The 20,801-nt window shown below is 46.7% G+C and overlaps 1 protein-coding gene across 5 annotated transcripts in view; it reads left to right on the top strand.

Annotated features, from left to right (window-relative positions):
* The window catches only part of AGPAT1 (1-acylglycerol-3-phosphate O-acyltransferase 1), a 50,486-nt gene that overhangs the window by 12,295 nt on the left and 17,390 nt on the right, over positions 1-20,801 (top strand). Inside the window, exon 1 of one of the 5 annotated variants that reach the window (XM_083493368.1) lies at positions 15,790-15,843. The exons of the other annotated variants lie outside the window; for them this stretch is intronic. Within the exon in view, the coding sequence (XP_083349494.1) occupies positions 15,828-15,843 (16 nt within the window). The 5' untranslated portion in view covers positions 15,790-15,827. Of the gene's footprint in view, positions 1-15,789; positions 15,844-20,801 lie in introns of those variants that run through there. 5 annotated transcript variants of the gene reach the window in all.

The following is a 20,801-nucleotide window of genomic DNA, read 5'->3' on the forward strand; positions in this document are numbered from 1 at the left end:
CACCGGGGGCACGTTTATAGAACCAAGGAGGCGGTGGTTGGAAAAAGTTCAGAAACCACTGATTTAAAATTTGGCTGAGAGCGGAACCTGCCTTTCCCAGGTGGTTAGCTGCAACCTGAGCCTATTTTGGAACTATATTCAGCTAGGGACAGTGGTATCAAAATGCTTTATTTATTTTTTCTTTTAAAAAGGGAAAAACATGGTTTGAAGCTCTTGGACCAGATGATCTTTGTGGTCCCTTCAAACTTCAGTTCTATGATTCTGTGATCCCAGAGATGCTGGAAAGGGTGAATATTTGTTTTATACATTAGCCCCGTGTGTTTTGGCTCAAGTGAGCCTCCTTCAGCTGCTTATATCTTGCCCTGTAAGGTCTCTTAAAATTGGATGGTCCTTGAGCAGCTTTCAAAGAAACAAGCGAGATAAGCCCCTGGAGAAAGCTCCCTGCAGCTGAAGTGTGTTGGGTTAATATCATTAATAGCTGATACGTCCTCTGTTTGAGGACCATATATATATTGAAAAGATTTTTGGGAACCGGGAGATGGAATAAAGGCATGCTTCATCCACTCCATGCACCCATAAGTATTCATCCTGCAAAACAAAACAAATATCCCTTTGGACTAGCCTTACGATCCACTGGGTTCCTGTGCTGGGAGAAGGACAGAGAGCTTCACCCTTTCCCCACCATCTTCCTCCAGCCCACTTACTTGCCTGCACACAATTCCTTGTTGCCAGACTACAAGGCTGCTTTTCTCCTTTGGCGAGAAGTGGGGGGTGGCTGAGAAGTTTGCCGCCTAAGCAGAACAGGGTTAGGCTTGTACGGAGGCCAATAACGTCTCTGTGGTTTTAATTGTTCTACTTTGACTCGTCCTTTCTTACATTAGAACATGCGACTTAACAACCCCCAGTTTTGCTTAGACGCCTGTTTGGGCTGCCTATATTAATGCCTACGTTTCGAGCAGGATTGATGGAATGTTCTTACGTTCATTGTCAGCTGGCAATTGATTTTTGCTTTTCTGTTTGCTTAAAATTATTTTCCCTCCCACTTTTTAAAACTGCAATCGTAAATAAAATCTTGGGGAGTGATTTTCACTTGCTGTGTGAGCCAACACCCATGCATGGCTTTTTTTTGTAAATATATATTAATTTCATTAAAACACTTTAGTCCTGCACCTTCCATCAATAGCTGGCTGTGGCTGATGGGAGTTGTAGTCCAATACAAGTTGGGGAAGGTTTTCTTAAGGAGAGCTGCTATGATGTGGTTAGAACAGGGATGGGAGCCCTCCAGATGTTGTAAAACCCCAGCTCCCATCAGCCCAAGCCAATGGTCAGGGATGATGGGAGTTGTAGTCCAGCAGCAGACTGTAGGGCCACTCAAGTTCCCCATTCATGGGTTAGGTAGGATGTTGGACCAGGAATGGCTGCAAAGCTTCTTGGCTGACCTATCTCACTACCTGACCAGCCTCGCAGTGTTGTTGTGAGGATGAAATGGGAAGAGGGAAGAAACTCTGAACTCTTTGGAAGAAAAGTGAAAAATAGAAATTACTCTTTAATAGTGAACGCAGGTGGTCAGATACACATTGGTTTTTTGGGGAGAAGGGTCACATACGAATCAGAGAGCAGTTTTAGTTTCAGTTTCAAGTTTTGTTTATCATTGCATCTAGGGCTGGAGATTTAATTAGATTGCCTTGTTTAATGGTATGATTGAGCATATGATGGGTTAGGAAGGGCGAGTTTATTTTTATTTTTTGCTTAGTTATGCTATTTTAAAAATGTGTGGTTTTTATTGAATTTTGTTTGAGTTGATTTTTTATTTATAATTTAAGAGGATGCCCTGTTTAGCTGTCCGTTGCGGTCTATAATGTTTTTTTTGTTGTACTTGAGTGTTGTGATTTAAGGTATGTTGTAAAACGCTTAATGATTTTTGGAAAGTGGTGCTCAGTCTAAAAAAACAAACATTTTTTTTTTTGCCTTGTACTGTGTGGAAAACGGTTTCTTGAGCTTCTTTGTTCTGTGAACTTCTAGTCATATTTTGAATTGTGGTAGGGTGGCAATGTGGATTTCATTGCATGTTTTAAAAAATGTACTGCCCTTTTAAAATGCTCCCCGCTGCAAAAGTATTTTGTAAATAAATGGTTAAGGATGTTTTCACATCTCTAGGCATTTGTGTCCTAAAGTATTATTTGTTCTGCAGTTTTAAGTTATATTGCCGCTGGTCGCTGCGTTTTATTTATTGGTTTAAAGCACTGTCCTGTTATATGAGTGTGGTTTTTTTTGGTCATAATTATTGTAAGGAAATAAAATGGAAAGCTTGGGTGACGTGTGCAATGCCCCTGACAAGCTTATAGTTTCCTGGAGGAAGCCATCACAGCCTGGATCATAGAATTGCAATCATAGAACCATAGAATTGTAGAGCTGGAAGGGACCAGGGGGTCATCTAGTCCAACCCCCCTGCAATGCAGGGATCTTTTTGCCGAGCGTGGGGCTTGAACCCACAACCCTGAGATTAAAATTCTTGTGCTCTATTGAGTTATCCCAGGAGTCCTTCCACTAGGGCAGGCGTAGGCAAACTCGGCCCTCCAGATGTTTTGGGACTACAACTCCCATCATCCCTAGCTAACAGGACCAGTGGTTACGGATGGTGGGAATTGTAGTCTCAAAAACATCTGGAGGGCCGAGTTTGCCTATGCCTGCACTAGGGAGTGAGAGAATCCACTGCCCTGATTAAATAAAGAAATCTTAAATTATCTCCATTATCTGCTTTTAGGTGCTAGGCAATGACACTCATCTTCAGGCATATGGCTCTTAATTAGGGTCTTGTGGCATGGTTGCCATATATATCAGGGCACTTGTCCTCTTTATGTTATTGCAGGATGAGCAGTTTTAGTCATGTGGAAAGAACCCCCTTGGAAAGCAGTGGACTCCCCTTCCTTGGAGATTTTTAAGCGGGGGTTGGATAGCCATCTGTCAGGGATGTTTCTGTTCTGACTCCGGCATTGCAAGCGGCTGAGAAGTCAAATATGTTCTGCAATGTTGCTGATAAACCTCTGGTCGATGGCCTTTGGGTTCCCTTCTAACTTTACAATTCTGTGTTTCTAAGTAACACTTTTTTAATCTTTCGGGTGTGTTTTAAGTTTTAAGTTTTGTTAGCTGTGAGAATTTTTTGTAGCAAGCGACAAAGAATTACAAGGCTCATGTTTGAATTTAACCCCATGACCTCTTTTGTGTCATCCGGCTTCTGTCTCTGTATTACCGCGTTTGCCTTCCCCGTCTCTTGTTTTCTTCCCACTATCAAGTGTGTGTAGAATCTAGATTGTAATCTCCTCCTGGCAGGGACCTCTCTCTTTCTGGTTTATGTTAATCCTGCAAAGTACAGTGGTACCTCGGGTTAAGAACTTAATTTGTTCCAGAGGTCCATTCTTTTTTTTTAATAACTTTTTTATTCAAAATTAAAACAAAACATATTATCCAGAAACATATCATCCTTATTTCCCCCCATTTTTCCTTCCCCCCTCCCCCCACAGAGCCCCCCCACCCCTGACTTCCCTCAGTTCCAGTCTTTGATTTCTCTAAAAATGCTGTTTTCTGCATGTTACGCAGTTATATAGATCCTCAAACTATTTAGCTGATTATTATCAACAAAAAGTTAGTGAAAGTTTATTCAAAACCAGCCAAGGAGTCCAGTTTGCTTTGTTGCATCTTCAAATACTTTGTAAAGGGTTCCCATTCGTCTTTAAAGTCACAGTTATCCTTGTCCCGTAGCTTGTATGTCAGTTTTGCCAGTTCTGCATAGTCCATCAATTTTTCTTGCCATGATTCATCCTGGAGGTCCGTTCTTAACCTGAAACTGTTCTTAACCTGAGGTACCACTTTAGCTAATGGGGCCTCCCGCTGCCGCCGCCGCACGATTTCTATTCTCATCCTGAAGAAAAGTTCTTAACCCGAGGTACTATTTCTGGGTTAGCAGAGTCTGTAACCTGAAGCGCCTGTAACCCGAGGTACCACTGTATCATGCTGTAAGATGGTGCTAAGTAGCATTCTCTGAGGCCACATCCACTCCATTTATTTAAAAGACTGTGGTCCCACTCAAAACATTTGTGGCTTCCCCCAAAGAATTCTGGGAACTGTAGTTTAAGAATGCAGAGAGTTGTTGGGAGACCTCATTCTCCTCCCAGAGCTATAATCCCCAGAGTTCCCTGGGAAGACTGGTTTGTTAAACTACTCTGGGAAGGAAATAGGGGTCTCCTAGCAACCAAAGCTCTCCATATGCTATTGGACTACAGCTCCAATCATCTCTGAGGGCTGCTCAGGCTAGCTGGGGTTGATGGGAGTTGTAGTTCAAGACATCTGGGGAAAACCAAGTTGGGGGAGGCTGATAGGCTCTCTCCGGGAGTGGATCTCCAGGGTCCTGGCAGGTGGTGGGCAAGACCCCTTTCCGCTTCCATGAAAGCCACTTCACTGGAAATTTCCAGGGATTTATTGTGGGGTTTTTGGTGTGCAAAACTTGCCCACGGGTCATGAGCAGCGTTAGAAAGTCAGATAAATAAGCTAGGGGCCAAATGGGTCCTTAAACCAGGGTTACGGTCGCCAAAACAGACGGCTTTTGGGTTCCTGAAATTCATTCTGATTCTGCACTTAAAATATCATGGATAGAACTCTACAGGATGTGGCATCAGTGTGAGAAAACAGTCCCCCGGGCTTGCAGCTCCAGATGGTGGAGATGTCGAGCGTCATCCTGGCTCCCGGACATCTTCACTTGGTCGCAAAATGCACCTGGTAAATTTCAGGCGCTGGCATGAGCCCGCTCCCCATGAAGAAGGCCCCTTGTTGCTTCCTGAAAGATCTGACGCATTGGCATGTCACTGCGGTGTGTTGTGTGTGTGTGTGTGTGTGTGTGTGTGTGTGTGTGTGTGTGTGTAGAAATCCCAGATCTGGAAACTGTTCAGCAGAGAAATCTCCAATTTAGGTCATATTATTATGGCTGCTGCTATTGGCAATTATTTGCCGCTAGCAATGGTTAAGATGACAGTCATTCGCACCCAAAATCCTTTTCAACGCTCTTGGTGTTGGGCCCCCCCCCCCTCGCTCACAGCCATCCTGGGAGACAAAGTTATTAAGAGCCTTGGGTGGTTGTTTTTTCCAGTATCACTGAGGCAGGTAGAGCAGAAGGGAGCTTGTTGTTGTTTATTGAATTTATATACAGTGGTACCTCAGGTTAAGTACTTACCGTATTTTTCGATCTATAGCACGCACCCGACCATAACACACACGTAGTTTTTAGAGGAGGAAAATCCGTAGGCATGCCACCCGTAGGCATTCCCTCCATAACACGCACAGACATTTCCCCTTACTTTCTAGGAGGAAAAAAGTGAGTGTTATAGTGCAAAAAATACAGTAATTCGTTCTGGAGGTCCATTCTTAACCTGAAACTGTTCTTAACCTGAAGCACCACTTTAGCTAATGGGGCCTCCTGCTGCCGCCGCGCCGCTGCAGCACAATTTCTGGTCTCATCCTGAAGCAAAGTTCTTAACCTGAAGCACTATTTCTGGGTTAGCGGAGTCTGTAACCTGAAGCGTATGTAACCTGAAGCGTATGTAACCTGAGGTACCGCTGTACCGCCCTATAACTGGAGCTCTCAGGGCTGCTCTGTTCTTAAAAAACTGCATTAAATGCCTGAGCTTTGACCAGTTTGTTTCCTGTGGTTTTTTCCCGGCGGCCTGCTGCCCGGGATATGGTTGCATGAGCGCCAGGATGCTGTGGGTGTCCTTGCGCATTTTTATTTTTGAGCCGGAGGCTTGCAAGGAACGGGATTGGCTCCTTGAGAGGCTTACGTCAGGCCTGCCACCTGAGGTCCCTGTCTGGGGAAAGGGAGTGCGTGCGCCATTATTGCGCCGTGCATGTCTGTGCTCTGTGTTTACGTGCATGTGAATCGGAACTGCTCCCTCGATTGCCCCAGCTGGCGAGCGCTGGCCTGGCGTTTTTTGGCAAGTCCACAAAGCGTGCTTTCACGCTCCCCCGCCCCCCCGCTCTCCCCTTGTGTAAAATGTGCCAGGGGATCTGGGAGCCAGGAGCACCCAGGGGCAGAGGCTGTTTGTTTGTTTGTTTGTTTACTCAGCCTTGTAAATCCACCTGTTATTAGAGACTAGGAGCTTGCGTTTCAGTCCTGGCCCCAGTTGCATCCTCATTTGCGGCCTGCATAGAAACTGGCAATGGGATCGTTGAAAACAGTTGCTTTTTTCCTGCATTGCATTGGGTTTGATGAGGATTGCAGGATTGAACCTGGAATGCAGAGCAGGTTCCCTAAGTTTCTTTCATTCAAGTGGCCTCAAGAATTCAGCTTGTAAACTTGCTTGTCATTTGTTTAATTGGGGACTAGTTAGCGTGCTGGAACATTGGGGCACTCGAAACCAGAGCAGTTTAACTAAAGATCCGAATTCTAGAGTGCAGGAGAGTGATCTGTCGAACTTCAAATAACTCAGTAATGAACCTTATCAACTCCTTGGCAAGCTCGCAGATCCGTCCAAGGCAGAGAGGTAAAGGGCGAAAACAGGTTATTTATTGGGACGGTGTGATCTATGCCGCTGCTGTTTAAGTTACAAAACAATGAAGCATGGGAATGGAGCAATGGAGAACCTCTGAAATCACAGTGGAATATTAGTTCTGCCCAAGGCATGATTGGAAAAGATAGACGTAATATCTTACGAGGACAGAAAGAAACACCATGGATCGAATAGTTGCCACACACAGGTAAAGCAAGAATATAGTTTGAATGCTGCACCTGTAGATTTAGAAATCATTTAATGTGTCAATACAAATGGAAGTCGTTCATATTGCAGTTGTTGTGTAAGGGATTGTCATTTTGACTGGAGTGCAATTGAAATTAATATTAGGCATGCAGACATAAAGTAAATCAAACCATCAATTCTAGCACTCAGAAGGCCATCTAAATTATATAATTTGGCATCTGAATGATTGGTACAGTGGTACCTTGGTTCTTGAACATAATCTGTTCCAGAAGTCTGTTTGACATCCAAAATATTCGAAAACTAAGGGGCAGCTTCTGATTTGCACAGGCGCCCCGGAATCAATAGCTGGCACCAGACGTTCGGCTTCCAAAAAATGTTCAGAAATTGGAACATTTACTTCCGGGTTTTCGGCGTTCGGGAGCCAAAATGTTCGAATACCAAGGCGTTTGAGAATCAAGGTTCCACTGTATCAGTACAGTAGTACCTCGAGTTACATACGCTTCAGGTTACATACGCGTCAGGTTACATACGCTTCAGGTTACAGACTCTGCTAACCCAGAAATAGTACCTCGGGTTAAGAACTTTGCTTCAGGATGAGAACAGAAATTGCACAGCGGCAGCGGGAGGCCCCATCAGCTAAAGTGGTGCTTCAGGTTAAGAACAGTTTCAGGTTAAGAACAGACCTCCAGAACGAAATAAGTACTTAACCCGAGGTACCACTGTAATTGTATTATAATTTGGCATTGTTATAATGAGGCTATTATTGGATTATTGTAATTGAAAATGAATATATTTATTTCTAGAGTGCAATGCATGCATTGCTTGGGGGCAGGCTGTTCATGTGTTTGTATGGCAAGCCTCGGATCCAGCTGCTGGGGCTTTTCCACTGTCATCAAAGACCTTGTTAAGCTTGGACACAAGGACGCTCCCTTGTACTGTGCCGACCTAGTTCAGAACTGTCAGTCCTGACTGATAGAGGTTATTCAGGGGTTTCAGACAAAGGTCTCTAAACCTGGGGCTTTGGCACACAAAGTGAATGCTCTCCCACCGAGCTGCAACCTCTCTGTGCCCTTGGGTTTTCTTGTGTTTTTCTTTCTTTCTTCTAAACTTATGTGACTAGGCAGAGTCATAGCTGTCAACTTACAGATTTGAAAATAAGGGACCAGCAGCCTCGAAAATAAGGGATCAGCAGCCAAAATAAGGGATTTTGCTTAACTTATACAGAAATCCGGCACTGATGGAGCCAGGCTGCTTTGGCTTCCACTGACTGTGTTTTGCAGGGGGTTGGGCTAGATGATCCTAAGGGTCTACAACTCCCACCAAAGAAGAGGGGCAGACAAAACTGATGAACGACGTCCAGATGGCAAAGCTTACAGGCAGAATTAGAAACCAGGAAGAGGACCTCTTTAATAAAGAATGAGGAAAGTTTATAATTTATTTGAAAAGCTATCGTAAAGAGTTACATACATTGGTAGGATTGACAGAAAACTTGTAGTAAAAATTTGAACTATGGATGGACAAATGATTTATAAAAATAGAGTTATGAAAGGGATGCAGAGGGGGAAATCACTACATTAAGATGCTGCACTGGTTGGAGGGTATGCTAAGCAGAATGTCAGGGCTGCCGTCTTCTTGGAGCGAGGAGTTCCATCGGCCCTTCCCCGCCTGAGAGGGAGGGAGGGAGGGAGACAGACTCTTTCCCACGGCACCCGTGAGCCCGGCATGAGGCTGTTGCAGCGCCTTCTGTGTCCCTCCCCATCCCCTCCTCTTCCTCCTCCCTCAGGCCGCCTCCTCAGCTGCTGCTGCCACTGCCACCTCCAGCTTCCCCTGGCAGCGCGGCAGAAGTCTCGCAAGAGAGGGGCTGCCTGCCCGCCCGCTGCCACCCGTCTCCTCATGGTGCGCCCCTGAGGGGGAAAAGGGAGAGGCGGAGATGCGGCAGCTCGTGCCCATGCTCTCTCTTGCGGCAGAGAACCCTGAGCCGCTGCTTCCCTCCTGAGCCGGGCGAGCATGAAACCCGGGAAATTTAAGGGACATCATCAGTAAGGGACAGCAGCGGGACACGGCGCTGGGATAAGGGAGTTTCCTGTCAAATAAGGGACGGTTGACAGCTATGGGCAGAGTGCATTGCCTTCCGTTCCCTGACAGACACGTGTTGACAATCTGCTGTAAGGCGGCGAGACCCGCCCCCCCCTTGTGTGCCCTCGAGATCTGCACTTGGTCGGGCATGGAAAGAGGAGGAGACAAAAGTTACGTTGCGCAAGCGGGGCTGGCGCAGCTTTTGATGCAACCCGCAATGCCTTAACGGCCAAAGGCTGGGGTTGGGGACGTGTCTTCAGCATACGGCAAACGCTGTGCAGTGGGAATGCCAGAAGGCTGCAAATGTAGGGGCTGCCACAGCCTTGTAACAAACCTCCAATTTGGTGAGGTGAGGAAAAGGAAAGGGATATTTCCTTTTGCACGAGAGGAAGTCTTTCCACTCATGTAATGGCTTTCTTGGAGTCGACCCATTAATGTGTCCTGTGTTCAACTCTTGGTGGTGGAAGGGTCTGCAAGAGTCATTGAGTCCACCCCCTGGAATTCAGGAATCACAGCTAGGGAATCCCTGACTGCCCTCTTTCCCCCTTTCTTACAGATGCCCCTTTTGAATCTCTGCTTATCCGAAAGCTCCTTGAGAAATCTTAGTTGGCTTATCAAGAAGCAGCCCACAAATAAAAAAATTAGTGGTCAGATTTGTCTACCTTGGCTCCCCCCAGCTGGGTACCCTCCAGATGTTTTTGGCAGAAGATGTGGTTCAAAGCATCAGGAGGTCACCAGGTGTCTAAGGCCGAGACGCACCGTCAACACTGGAGTTAGCTCTTTATTAGAAAAAAAGGCAGTCTTCCCAGACTAATGAAGTGTCAGGCCTAATGAGCATAGCAGCTCGTTCTCAGTAGGTCTGGCCCCATGAATCAGTTCCTGAGACTGAAGGTCTCCCCACAGCCGTCTAAAAGTTGCCTCCTCTCCAGGGTTTCCCCCAAGCAATCGGAGACTGCGCCTACATGGGCCAACCTCTCCTCTGCTCTTTTCATGCCTCCCTTGGTCCTGGGAAACCAGAGGGGAGGAGAGCTTGTCGCAGCAGGATGGGGAGACTCACCTCTGCCTCTTGACCTCCTCTCCTGCTTCTGATTCTGGAATTCTTTCTGCCACCGACTCCCCCCACTCACTATGCCCTGGTTACCTCCCCAGCTTGAGACACCACCGCCTCCCAGTCTTCTCCCTCTGACCACTCATCGTTGTCCCACCATCTCTCTCTCTGTGCTTTCCCGCCCCTGGTGGTTCCTCAGCTGGTTCCTCCCATCATTCCTCTGCGTCCACCCAGCCTGTGACTTTACGCTGGGGGGAGGCTGCTTTTTGCGATGGTTTGCTCTGATCCCAAGATCTCAGGCCTCTACCCTCTCTGGAGCCCTCAGTGGCAGTTGTGAACGTAACTTAAGTGCAGAAGCTTTGGTCCCCAACTCTCTTCTCTTTCTTTCTTTCTTTCTTTCTTTCTTTCTTTCTTTCTTTCTTTCTTTCTTTCTTTCTCTTTCTCTTTCTCTTTCTCTTTCTTTCTCTCTCTCTCTCTCTCTCTCTCTCTCTCTCTCTCTCTCTCTCTCTTGCACCTGGCCATAAATGCTGAGCTGGGACTCACAGGGAAAGGCTGTCTGCGCTCAGGAATTGGATTGGGCAAGTTTGGTGGAGGAACGAGCTGCTCCGACTTTGTGTGTGTTCCTCTTCCAAACTGCCTCATTAACATGATCATGAGAGCACAAATCAGTTAACACCTGCCCGCGGTATCTCATTTCTGGCAGGTGTCTCTGCCTCTTTACCAATCTTAATCCTTTAAAAAAGAAAGGGGGAAAAAAGGAAAGAAATGTGTTTGGAAAATGGAAGACGCGAAGCCCAGGATCCCAGTTGTTGTTGTTGTTCTTCTTGGGCCACTTGTAGTGGTTAAGAGCGGTAGTCTCGTAATCTGGGGAACCGGGTTCGCGTCTCCGCTCCTCCAGAAGCAGCTGCTGGGTGACCTTGGGCCAGTCACACTTCTTTGAAGTCTCTCAGCCTCACACACCTCACAGAGTGTTTGTTGTGGGGGAGGAAGGGAAAGGAGAATGTTAGCCGCTTTGAGACTCCTTCGGGTAGTGATAAAGCGGGATATCAAATCCAAACTCTTCTTCTTCTTCTTCTCTCTAAGAACTCCAAGGGTCCTTGCCTGTCCCTATACCTTTCTTTTGCATTCTGTGCCTTTCTGAGAACAGTTGTTTTAGCGGGGAAGTGAGAGAGTTCCAGTTACTGGCAGGGTGTCTCCAAAAAGGGGTTCATGGCGGTAGAGGAATCTGCAGTACTAGCCTGTGAATTCAAAGCCCCATTAAATTCAGTGGGGCTTAACCTCAAGTAAATGTGGGTTGTGGCCTTCTCCCAGCAGGGTGAGCTCCATATTGTTTTGTTGTTTATTATTATTATTATTATTATTATTATTATTATTATTATTATTATTATTGACTTAAGAAAATTATACAGACAGCAAAACGACGAAGCCTAAATGAACATTGCCTTCTACCGATAAGAAATAATAATAACGATTACAGTAATGAAAATACTAAAAATACATTTACTTCCCCTTTTGAACTTCTATTCTGGTTACAATATATTACTGTTCTATAAGAATCTCTTATACCCTTTGCTGTCCCATATATTACAGTGGTACCTCGGGTTAAGTACTTAATTCGTTCCGGAGGTCCGTTCTTAACCTGAAGCACCACTTTAGCTAATGGGGCCTCCTGCTGCTGCCGTGCTGGCGGAGCACGATTTCTGTTCTCATCCTGAAGCAAAGTTCTTAACCTGAGGTATTATTTCTGGGTTAGTGGAGTCTGTAACCTGAAGCGTATGAAACCTGAGGTACCACTGTATTTTATTTCCCAAATTCAACCTAACCCTCCCCACTGCTTCCCTTCACCTGTGTGAGATCTTCCCATCCTAATATTTTTTCTGGTTGCTTTAATAAAATAGAATAACATGAAAACTGTTAAATATAATTACTTCTTTTGTCCTCACACACTTAACAATTGCCTATTAAGAGTTCTGCTTTAACACCATATTTCTTCATGTACAGTTTTCCCATTCTGTATAGAATTTTTGATTGGCGCAGCCCCTGATTGATGCAGTCATTTTTGCCAGCTCCATAATGTTTTGGGCTCCCTCCATTGGAGTTGCAGCCCAAAGTATGTGGAGGACATCAGGTCAGTGAAGACATCAGGCTGGTGTCTAGGACTGCAGCCTTAAACGTTTCCTTATTCCAGTCCTTTCCTACTCCACTTCCAGAACTGGATTCTGCCCTTGGTGTGCAAGGAAACAGAAATTTGCCAGTGCGGAGAACCTTTTTCACCCGAGGACCGTATTCCTTCCTAGGCAAACTTTCAAGGGCCACATGCAAGAGGCGGGTGTGATGGTCGTGTCCCAGCCGCCCTGGGTCCCAGGCCACCAGCTGTGGTTCTCCTGTGTGGTTTCCACCAGTAACATCTCGAGTTCTTCCCCTTGTGGTCCTGGTAGATGCCTAGGTGAGCATGGCTGCCTTGTTCTTTGCCCTTTGCTTCTCTGGACAACCTGCTCCTGAGCATTTGCTGCTTCCATAGTTCTTCTTGCTGGGAAAGATGGAGGGCACAAGGAGAAGGGGACGACAGAGGACGAGATGGTGGGACAGTGTTCTCAAAGCTACAAACATGAGTCTGACCAAACTGCGGGAGGCAGTGGAAGACAGGAGTGCCTGGCGTGCTCTGGTCCATGGGGTCATGAAGAGGCGGACACGACTAAATGACTAAACAATAGTTCTTCTTTGGCGATCACTCGTAGCCGAGTAAGATTGTCTTCCATAAACACGGTTTTAACAATGAGTCCGTAAGTGACTGTGGAGGCCAATTCTGGATCCACACGTCCTTCCACAGTGGGGACATTGGTTTCCGGGCAGAAGTTGATCACGGTGTGGATTTGCCAAGCGTGTCTTCCACTTAGCACATTTCTCCCTTGCGTCCTGAGTTTGATCATCTTCAAATCCCATGACACCTTTGGTAAAGGCTGTTCTCCAACTGGAGCGCTCACAGGCCAGTGTTTCCCAGTTGTCAGTGTTTATACTACATTTTTTAAGATTTGCCTTGAGAGTCTTTAAACCTCTTCTGTTGACCACCAGCATTACGCTTTCCATTTTTAAGTTCGGAATAGAGTTGTTGCTTCGGAAGAGGATAATCAGGCATCCGCACAACATGACTAGTCCAGTGTTTCCCAAACGTTTTTGGGCAACGGCACACCTGTTTACCGGAAAAAAATCTCGCGGCACACCACCATTAAAGCCCCGCCCCCGTGACGTCATTCGGGGAGCCGGCGGCCCGGGCCTGAGCTGGAAGGAGAGGCGGTGCTTTTCGGCACAAGGCAATCAGCCTGGAATTGTTTCCCGCGCGCTGCGAAAGGGAACAGCTGCGGTCGCGCGAACCCTCCGGCGCTGGGAGGGGAAAGGGCGGAGTCGCAGAGCACCAGCTGGCCGAGCGGTTGCGCGCAGCGTTGCGCTTTTGGAGAGCGTGCGGCTGCTGCTAGGGGATCCGGGGACGTGAGCAGGCCTGGCCCGACCCGGGTTGAAGGAGGACAAGCCGGCAGCGCGCCAAGTGAGTTCGGTTGCGCGCGACGGCCCCCGCTCCCCCCACCCCCGCCGGATCCTCGCCGCCGCCGCCTCTCGCCCGCCTGCCTCCCACGGCACACCAGCCGATGTCTCACGGCACAGTAGTGTGCCGCGGAACACCGGTTGGGAAACACTGGACTAGTCCAATGAAGAAAGGGAACCCCGGGGGTCATCTAGTCCAACCCCCCCTTGCAATGCACCCATGGCAGATGGCGATCCAATTTCTGCTTTAAAACCTCCCAATGGAGTCTGTTCCACTGTTGAATTGCTCTTACTTCCAATTACTCCCCCAGTAGTATTGGCACAGAGTAGTAGCAATTCCTCCCCCAATAGTATTGGCACAGAGCTGCACGCTGCAGTTTCACAACTGATTTATCCCTGCCGCCTGGCAGTGGTTCACGCTGGAATATGTTTGCCAGAGACAAAAGCACCTGCCCTTTGTTCCACAGAAGATATGTGAGACTGAATCAAAGGCACATGCGTTTGCCGCTGTCCCCTAGACATGGGCTCTGTGTGTCACTGTTGCCATTTTCCAAGAGGGTGTAGGTTTGGCCTGACTGAGGTTTGTGCGTCCCCACTCTGGTTGTCTCTGTAGGTAAAACATTTTATTCTCTTCTTGTTTCCTTCAGTAGGACAGGACCAAGCCCTTATTCTCCAGGCACTAATTTGTTGTTGTTTAGTCGTTTAGTCGTGTCCGACTCTTCGTGACCCCAGAGCACGCCAGGCACTCCTGTCTTCCACTGCCTCCCGCAGTTTGGTCAAACTCATGCTGGTAGCTTCGAGAACACTGTCCAACCATCTCGTCCTCTGTAGTCTCCTTCTCCTTGTGCCCTCCATCTTTCCCAACATCAGGGCCTTTTCCAGGGAGTCTTCTCTTCTCATGAGGTGGCCAAAGTCTTGGAGCCTCAGCTTCACGATCTGTCCTTCCAGTGAGCACTCAGAGCTGATTTCCTTCAGAATGGAGAGGTTTGATCTTCTTGCAGTCCATGGGACTCTCAAGAGTCTCCTCCAGCACCATAATTCAAAAGCATCAATTCTTCGGCTATCAGCCTTCTTTATGGTCCAGCTCTCACTTCCATACATCACTACTGGGAAACATGGTCTGGTGAAATCCCAGTGTATGCTCTTTAGGAAATGCGATCGCGAATTTCTTTGTGACTAGATGACCTTTGGGCTCCCTACCAGCTCCTAAAGCATTCATCCTCCTCCTTGTTGTCTTCGGACTCGTCGGAGGATAAAGTTGATGAATGCTCACCATTTTCCCATTCAGAATCAAGTGTGATCTACCCATTGCTCAGGTTGTGGCGTGCTGCAAAAATGTGGGGTTTGTTCTGCAAAACTATTACAAACCTTTGGCCCTGGTTTGGAGCAATTCAGATCATTTTGGGGTTTTGGGTGTTAAATATAAAACCCGGTTTGATATATCAGTTGCTCAGGGTTGTTGTTCGGGGTGTTTTTTGGGAGGGGCGGCGGCTGCAAAACGCGAAGTTTGCACTGCAAAATGCTACAAAGCCCTGTTTAGGGAAGTTTTTTTAATGTCTGGTGTTTTATTGTATTTTTAATATTTTGTTGGAAGCCGCCCAGAGTGGCTGGGGAAACCTAGCCAGGTGGGCGGAGTATAAATTAAATTATTATTATTTATTTATTATATTTCAAATTGTTTGTGCGGCGCTAGATCTTCATTTTCAAAGAGAAATTACGGTGTCCTTAATGCTCATCCTCGCCGCTGCCTTATTTTATTGTTTTTACCCTTTGGTTAACCAACCACATATTTCCACGTTTCTGCCATAAAGTTCTGTCAAATCTTTCAGCCGCAGCTCTCTGCTGGAAGCTACAGCTTCAAATGCCGCCTCTGGGCTGGAGGGGATAAGTTGGAAATCTCACTATCTCTGGCATGAAGCAGGAATCTGTTTCCTACATTCCATCCCAATGTGTGTAGTCCCCCCCCCCCCTTCTTATCTCTTCCTCTCCCCATTCCCACTTCGCCTTGGGCATGCCTTGGGCATGCTGGGATCTTGCTGGGGCAAGTTTCCAGCTTGGTTACCCAAGACAAATGACACTGAACTCTGCGTTCTTCTCCTGGCCCCTCTGATGACGCCTCTGTTCCTCTCAGGATAATGCCGAAACCTGAGCTTCTGCCAGAAGCGAAGTCTCCAGGCAAAGCCTATTATTATTATTATTATTAATTATTATTATTATTATTATTGCCTGGTCCTGCCCACCTGGAATCTAAAAGCCAGAGGCGGCTCCTCCTCCTCCTGTTATTCCAGTTGGTCAGAAGGTTCATTCTCTTTGATCAGACCGGATCCCCAGTCTGATATACAGGTATTCATTTCCCCACTTGCCTGAGTCGGAGTGGGGAGTTGCAGTTCCTTCCGGTGGGGAAGAGACGTTTTTCTTAAGCCATGTGGTGCCATTCAGGTATGTGAGGATGAACTTAAGCTCCTTGGAGGAAGGGGTAGCTCCGGAAAGGGGCTTTTCAGTACTGGCCCCGACTTGGTGGAACGCTCTGTCACAAGCGACCAGGGCCCTGTGGGACTTGACATCTTTCCGCAGGGCCTGAAAGACAGAGCTGTTCCACCTGGCCTTTGGTTTGGACTCAGTCTGACCCTTATGTTTCCCTCCCCTTATGGTTTTGATCTATGGGCTACTTTTAAAATGAGGCTGCATTTTAAATGGCATTTTAACCTGTACAGTGGTATCTCGGGTTACATACGCTTCAGGTTACAGACTCCGCTAACCCAGAAATAGTACCTCGGGTTTAAGAACCTTTGCTTCAGGATGAGAACAGAAATTGTGCTCCGGCAGCGCGGCAGCAGCAGGAGGCCCCATTAGCCAAAGTGGTGCTTCAGGTAAAGAACAGTTTCAGGTTAAGAACGGACCTCCAGAACGAATTACAGTAAGTACTTAACCTGAGGTACCACTGTATTTTAAATTGGTCCCCCCCCATTATGTTTTTACTGTAATTTTACTGGTGTTAGCCACTTTGAGCCCTGCTCTGGCTGGGGAGGGCGGGGTATAAATAAATATTATTTATTTAATTTTTATTATATTTATTAGAACCCGAGACTCTTAATCATGTGTCTGGGCCCCAAAAGATTCTTGCATTGCAGGGGGTTGGACTTGATGACCCTTGGTGGTCCCCTCCAGCTATATGATTGTATGAAATAAAATACTAAATGTGTACTAAATACCCTGTGCCATCGCTATACTAATCTCAGTGCGTTCGCTTATAGGGTCTTGTGACAGTCTTCTTGTTTAGCCACTTATTTAGGGAAATGTTTGGTTTTGAGGAAACTGACCTAGTATGTACGCATTTTGCATGAATCAAATTGTATTATACTCTTTCCCCACCATCACCAATTTATGCACCATCATGCATTTTATGTTTTTATCTTCTGTTTTTATGGTGTGAACCGCCCTGAGATTGACAGATGAAGAGCAGTATACAAATTTAATAAAAAATAATGCTCATGGCAGTATGAAATAGCCTTGAGCTCTTTTTCAACATCAACATCATCATCATCATTTATTGTTTATATCCCTCTTATCTGGCCGGGTTTCCTCAGCCACTCTGGGTAGTTCTGAATAGAAAATTAAAAGCACAATAAAACGTCAAACATTAAAAACTTCCTGATACAGGGCTGCCTTCAGATGTCTTCTAAAAGTTGTATAGTTGTATATTTCCTTAACATCTGATGGGAGGGCGTTCCACAGGGTGGGCGCCACTACCGAGAAGGCTCTCTGCCTTCAGACATAACTTGAAGAACGCTTGTTCGTGGAAACAAATTATTAAGCAATGGCAAAGATAGGCTACAACAATTTAAAACCGAAGAAATTGCCCCCTCCTAAACATAGACATCTTCTGTGTTGAAAGCCAGGATTAGCAGTGTGTCTATAACATTCACTGATAGCTGTGTTACCAAGGTGGCCCCACAAGTTAGGGGCTGCCACAAAACAGGCCCTCTCCTGGGCCACCCATACCCTCCAAGCCTCTGAGGGTAGTGAAACAACCAAGAGGGTTTGTTTAACATGTAAGCACCTTGAATTGGGCCCGGAAACTGTTAGGATTTTTTATCTCACCAGCTGCTCAGCAAGTAGAACTATGGTTGTTTATATCATGTGAGTGTCTGAGAGCGTGAGACAGGAAGTCTCAGTACTGTTCGGTACTGCGAGAGAAGTTGCCGTGTTTTTCGCTCTATAAGACGCACCAGACCATAAGACGCACCTAGTTTTTGGAGGAGGAAAACAAGAAAAAAAAAATATTCTGAATCTCAGAAGCCAGAACAGCAAGAGGGATCGCTGCGCAGTGAAAGCAGCAATCCCTCTTGCTGTTCTGGCTTCTGCGATAGCTGTGCAGCCTGCATTCGCTCCATAAGATGCACACACATTTCCCCATACATTTTAGGAGGGAAAAAGTGAGTCTTAAAGAGCAAAAAATACGGTACTTTCACTTCTGTGTGAGATGTTGTTCTGTACTGCTGCTGAGAGAGAGAGCAGACATGCTGATGGAGTCTCTCTATATAGACCGTTGAATAAAGTAATTTTAAAGCTACGATTGTCTCTTTCTTCTGCAATGATATGCAAGAAGACGAGTGTGCTCCTCTCAGGAGAGTCACTTATCACCGGTTTCTCTGGACTGAGGAAGATTTACAGCCAGAGGGTGACCACCGGAGAGACGCTACGGTGTCTTGGGAAGGTGGTGGCCTTCCCGGGCGTTTTTCCAACAGAAACAACCAGTGCCACTGTTTTAAAACGGATGTTGTGCGAGATGCAAACGGAACCGCAGCTGGTAATCTGGGCACTGCATTTTGGACCCCTTGGAATTTTTGAGCCGCCTTCAAGGGCAGCCCCATGTGGGGTGCTTTGCAGCAATCTAGTCTGGAAGTTACTGCAGCATGCAGAACAGTGGCCAAGTATCTGTGCCCCCAAGTGGCAAACGCTCAGGAGCTGGGAAAAGGCACGCATGTGGGTGGGTGGAGAGAGATAGGGCACAAACAAAGGAACGCAGGGTATAATTTGGCAGCTTGCCTCCTAGCACGGTTGGGTTGCTGGATTCCTTGATGTGTGGTTGCAAAACTATTTATTACCTGGGCGGCTGCCCAGCCTGCCTGCCAGCAGCCCTGAAATTTTCCCTCCGCCATACCAGAGAGAACATGGCTCGCTGGCATCAGTGCCCTCCACTGCCTCTCTTGTTTTTCAGGGCAGGAGGTTTTGAATGACCAGGCCCTAGTGTATGTTGCAATAGTGCTGTGGGAAAGTGGAGGGTGTGTGTGTTTTAAAGCTAAAAAAAAAAAAAGGGTAAAGGACCTCTGACAGTTAAGTCCAGTCGCGGATGACTCTGGGGCTGCGGCGCTCATCTCGCTTTACTGGCCGAGGGAGCAGGCGTACAGCTTCCGGGTCATGTGGCCAGCATGACTAAGCCGCTTCTGGCAAACCAGAGCAACGCACAAAAACGCCGTTTACCTTCCCGCCGGAGTGGTACCTATTTATCTACTTGCACTTTGCCGTGCTTTCGAACTGCTAGGTTGGCAGGAGCTGGGACTGAGCAACGGGAGCTCGCCCCGTCGCTGGGATTTGAACCGCTGACCTTCTGATCGGCAAGTCCTAGGCTCAGTGGTTTAGACCACAGCACCACCCGTGTCCCTTTATTTTAAAGCTAGATTGTGCTAAAAATCTTTGGAAAGGATATTATTATTAATTATTTATTATTGAATTTATATACTGCCCTATACCCGGAGGTCTCAGGGCGGTTCACAGAAGAAAATCAAAATATAAAACCACAAATATATATAATAAAAATAAAAACAACCACTTGTTTGCTGGCTCTCATCCAGTCCTTTACCAAGGCGAGACACTGGTCCAGAATAAATCTGGGACTCAACTACATTAGTCAAAAAACAGCATTTTGAATGTGTTAGAAACATGCAACACCAGATGGCGCCGGAGAGCAAAATAAATTCTGTGCGATTTTCCATAGTGTTTTTTCCCCTGTGTGTGGATCCACTCCTGGTGAAATCTCAGGTGCCGTGTGTGTGTGTGTGTGTGTGTGTGTGTGTGTGTGTGTGTTTGTGTGTTTGTACTTGCAAGGAACTGCATAAATACATCCTAGTCCTGCAGTCTTAGGACAGAAGCTTGCAAAATGAACCTGCCACACTTGCTTATCAGAGAAGATCTCTGGGTGTCGACTTCGGGTGGCCTCAAGGCAGAATTTTGATGGTTTGACAGTGAAAGGGACTTCAGAAATACCGACCAGGAATGTAAAAATCAGGCAGCAAAGTTTCTTAAAGAAAAAGTTTTTTTATTTGGATTTTTTGTCCGACAAAAAGCAAATAGGGTGCATTCAGGAAAATGAAGAATGCCCACCCCTCCTTGGGGGTAGCTAACTCATATACCTTCTTGCTAAGCATAGTTCAGCCCCTTGGCATCCCTTTAGCCAATGATTGACAATTTCCTATGGTCATTGATGCATATTCATTAAAGCTCAACCAATGAATAAATTGGTGTGTCCTTTTCGGTTCCAAGTTGCCTATTCCACTAGGTGGCGCTACTGGCTTATAATCTACTTAACCTCTGTACTACTTCCAGGAAGTACCCCTGAACCCCCTGCTTCCAAGAAATGTCCTTGTGGTTTTGCCACTTCACACCTAAGAGTTCTATCTGGACCCTGGCGGTTAGCAAACATCCTGCTACTTGCCTTTGTCAGGGGTCGTTTCTCAGAAATGGCTTAACCTCAGGTGCAAGCTACCCTAACCGCATCCTTGCAAGCTAGCTGCCTCTACAAAAGGTGGCAAAGTGGTAAACAGGAGAAAGAGAAATAGTCTTTAGCTTGCTAAAATGACTTTATGCTTTTAGCTTCTAGTTTGCTCTCAAAATGGTGTCAGAGGTTCTTAAATGGCTTTAGAGGTCCTTAGCCTGGCTCTCCATTGGTCATCCTGACCTTCACCCCTCCATTCCCCCCTTTCCATCACGAAAATGCTGACCGGCACGGTTCTCCATTTTCGCTTGATGGACCTATAGGTACAATATCATAGAGAGCCAGGAAATGTACACTCCTGTGGATACACTGGCCTCCCTCTCTGACCCTGTCAAGTCTTCAAATATGGTGCTGGGGAACCACGTAGGTGGTGTTCAGAATCTTGACCTCGCATGCATACCCAGCACTCAGACCTGTTCAGGCACTTGGCCACAGCCGTGGTCATGTTCAGGAAGGTGTTCTCCTTCCACCCGGTGGCCATCTGAGAGGTGAGAACCATCAGGAGGCAGGGTATGATCCACATCCTGATTCAAGGGATGTTCGGTGCCCCAGAACAAAGAACTGTACCACCAACACAGAAATACCACAAAAGGGTAATACCGCAGGCCAAAGGGATGGGGGC

The sequence above is a fragment of the Podarcis liolepis genome (assembly GCF_965112155.1).
Source record: "Podarcis liolepis genome assembly, chromosome: 2".
Classification (NCBI taxonomy): domain Eukaryota; kingdom Metazoa; phylum Chordata; class Lepidosauria; order Squamata; family Lacertidae; genus Podarcis; species Podarcis liolepis.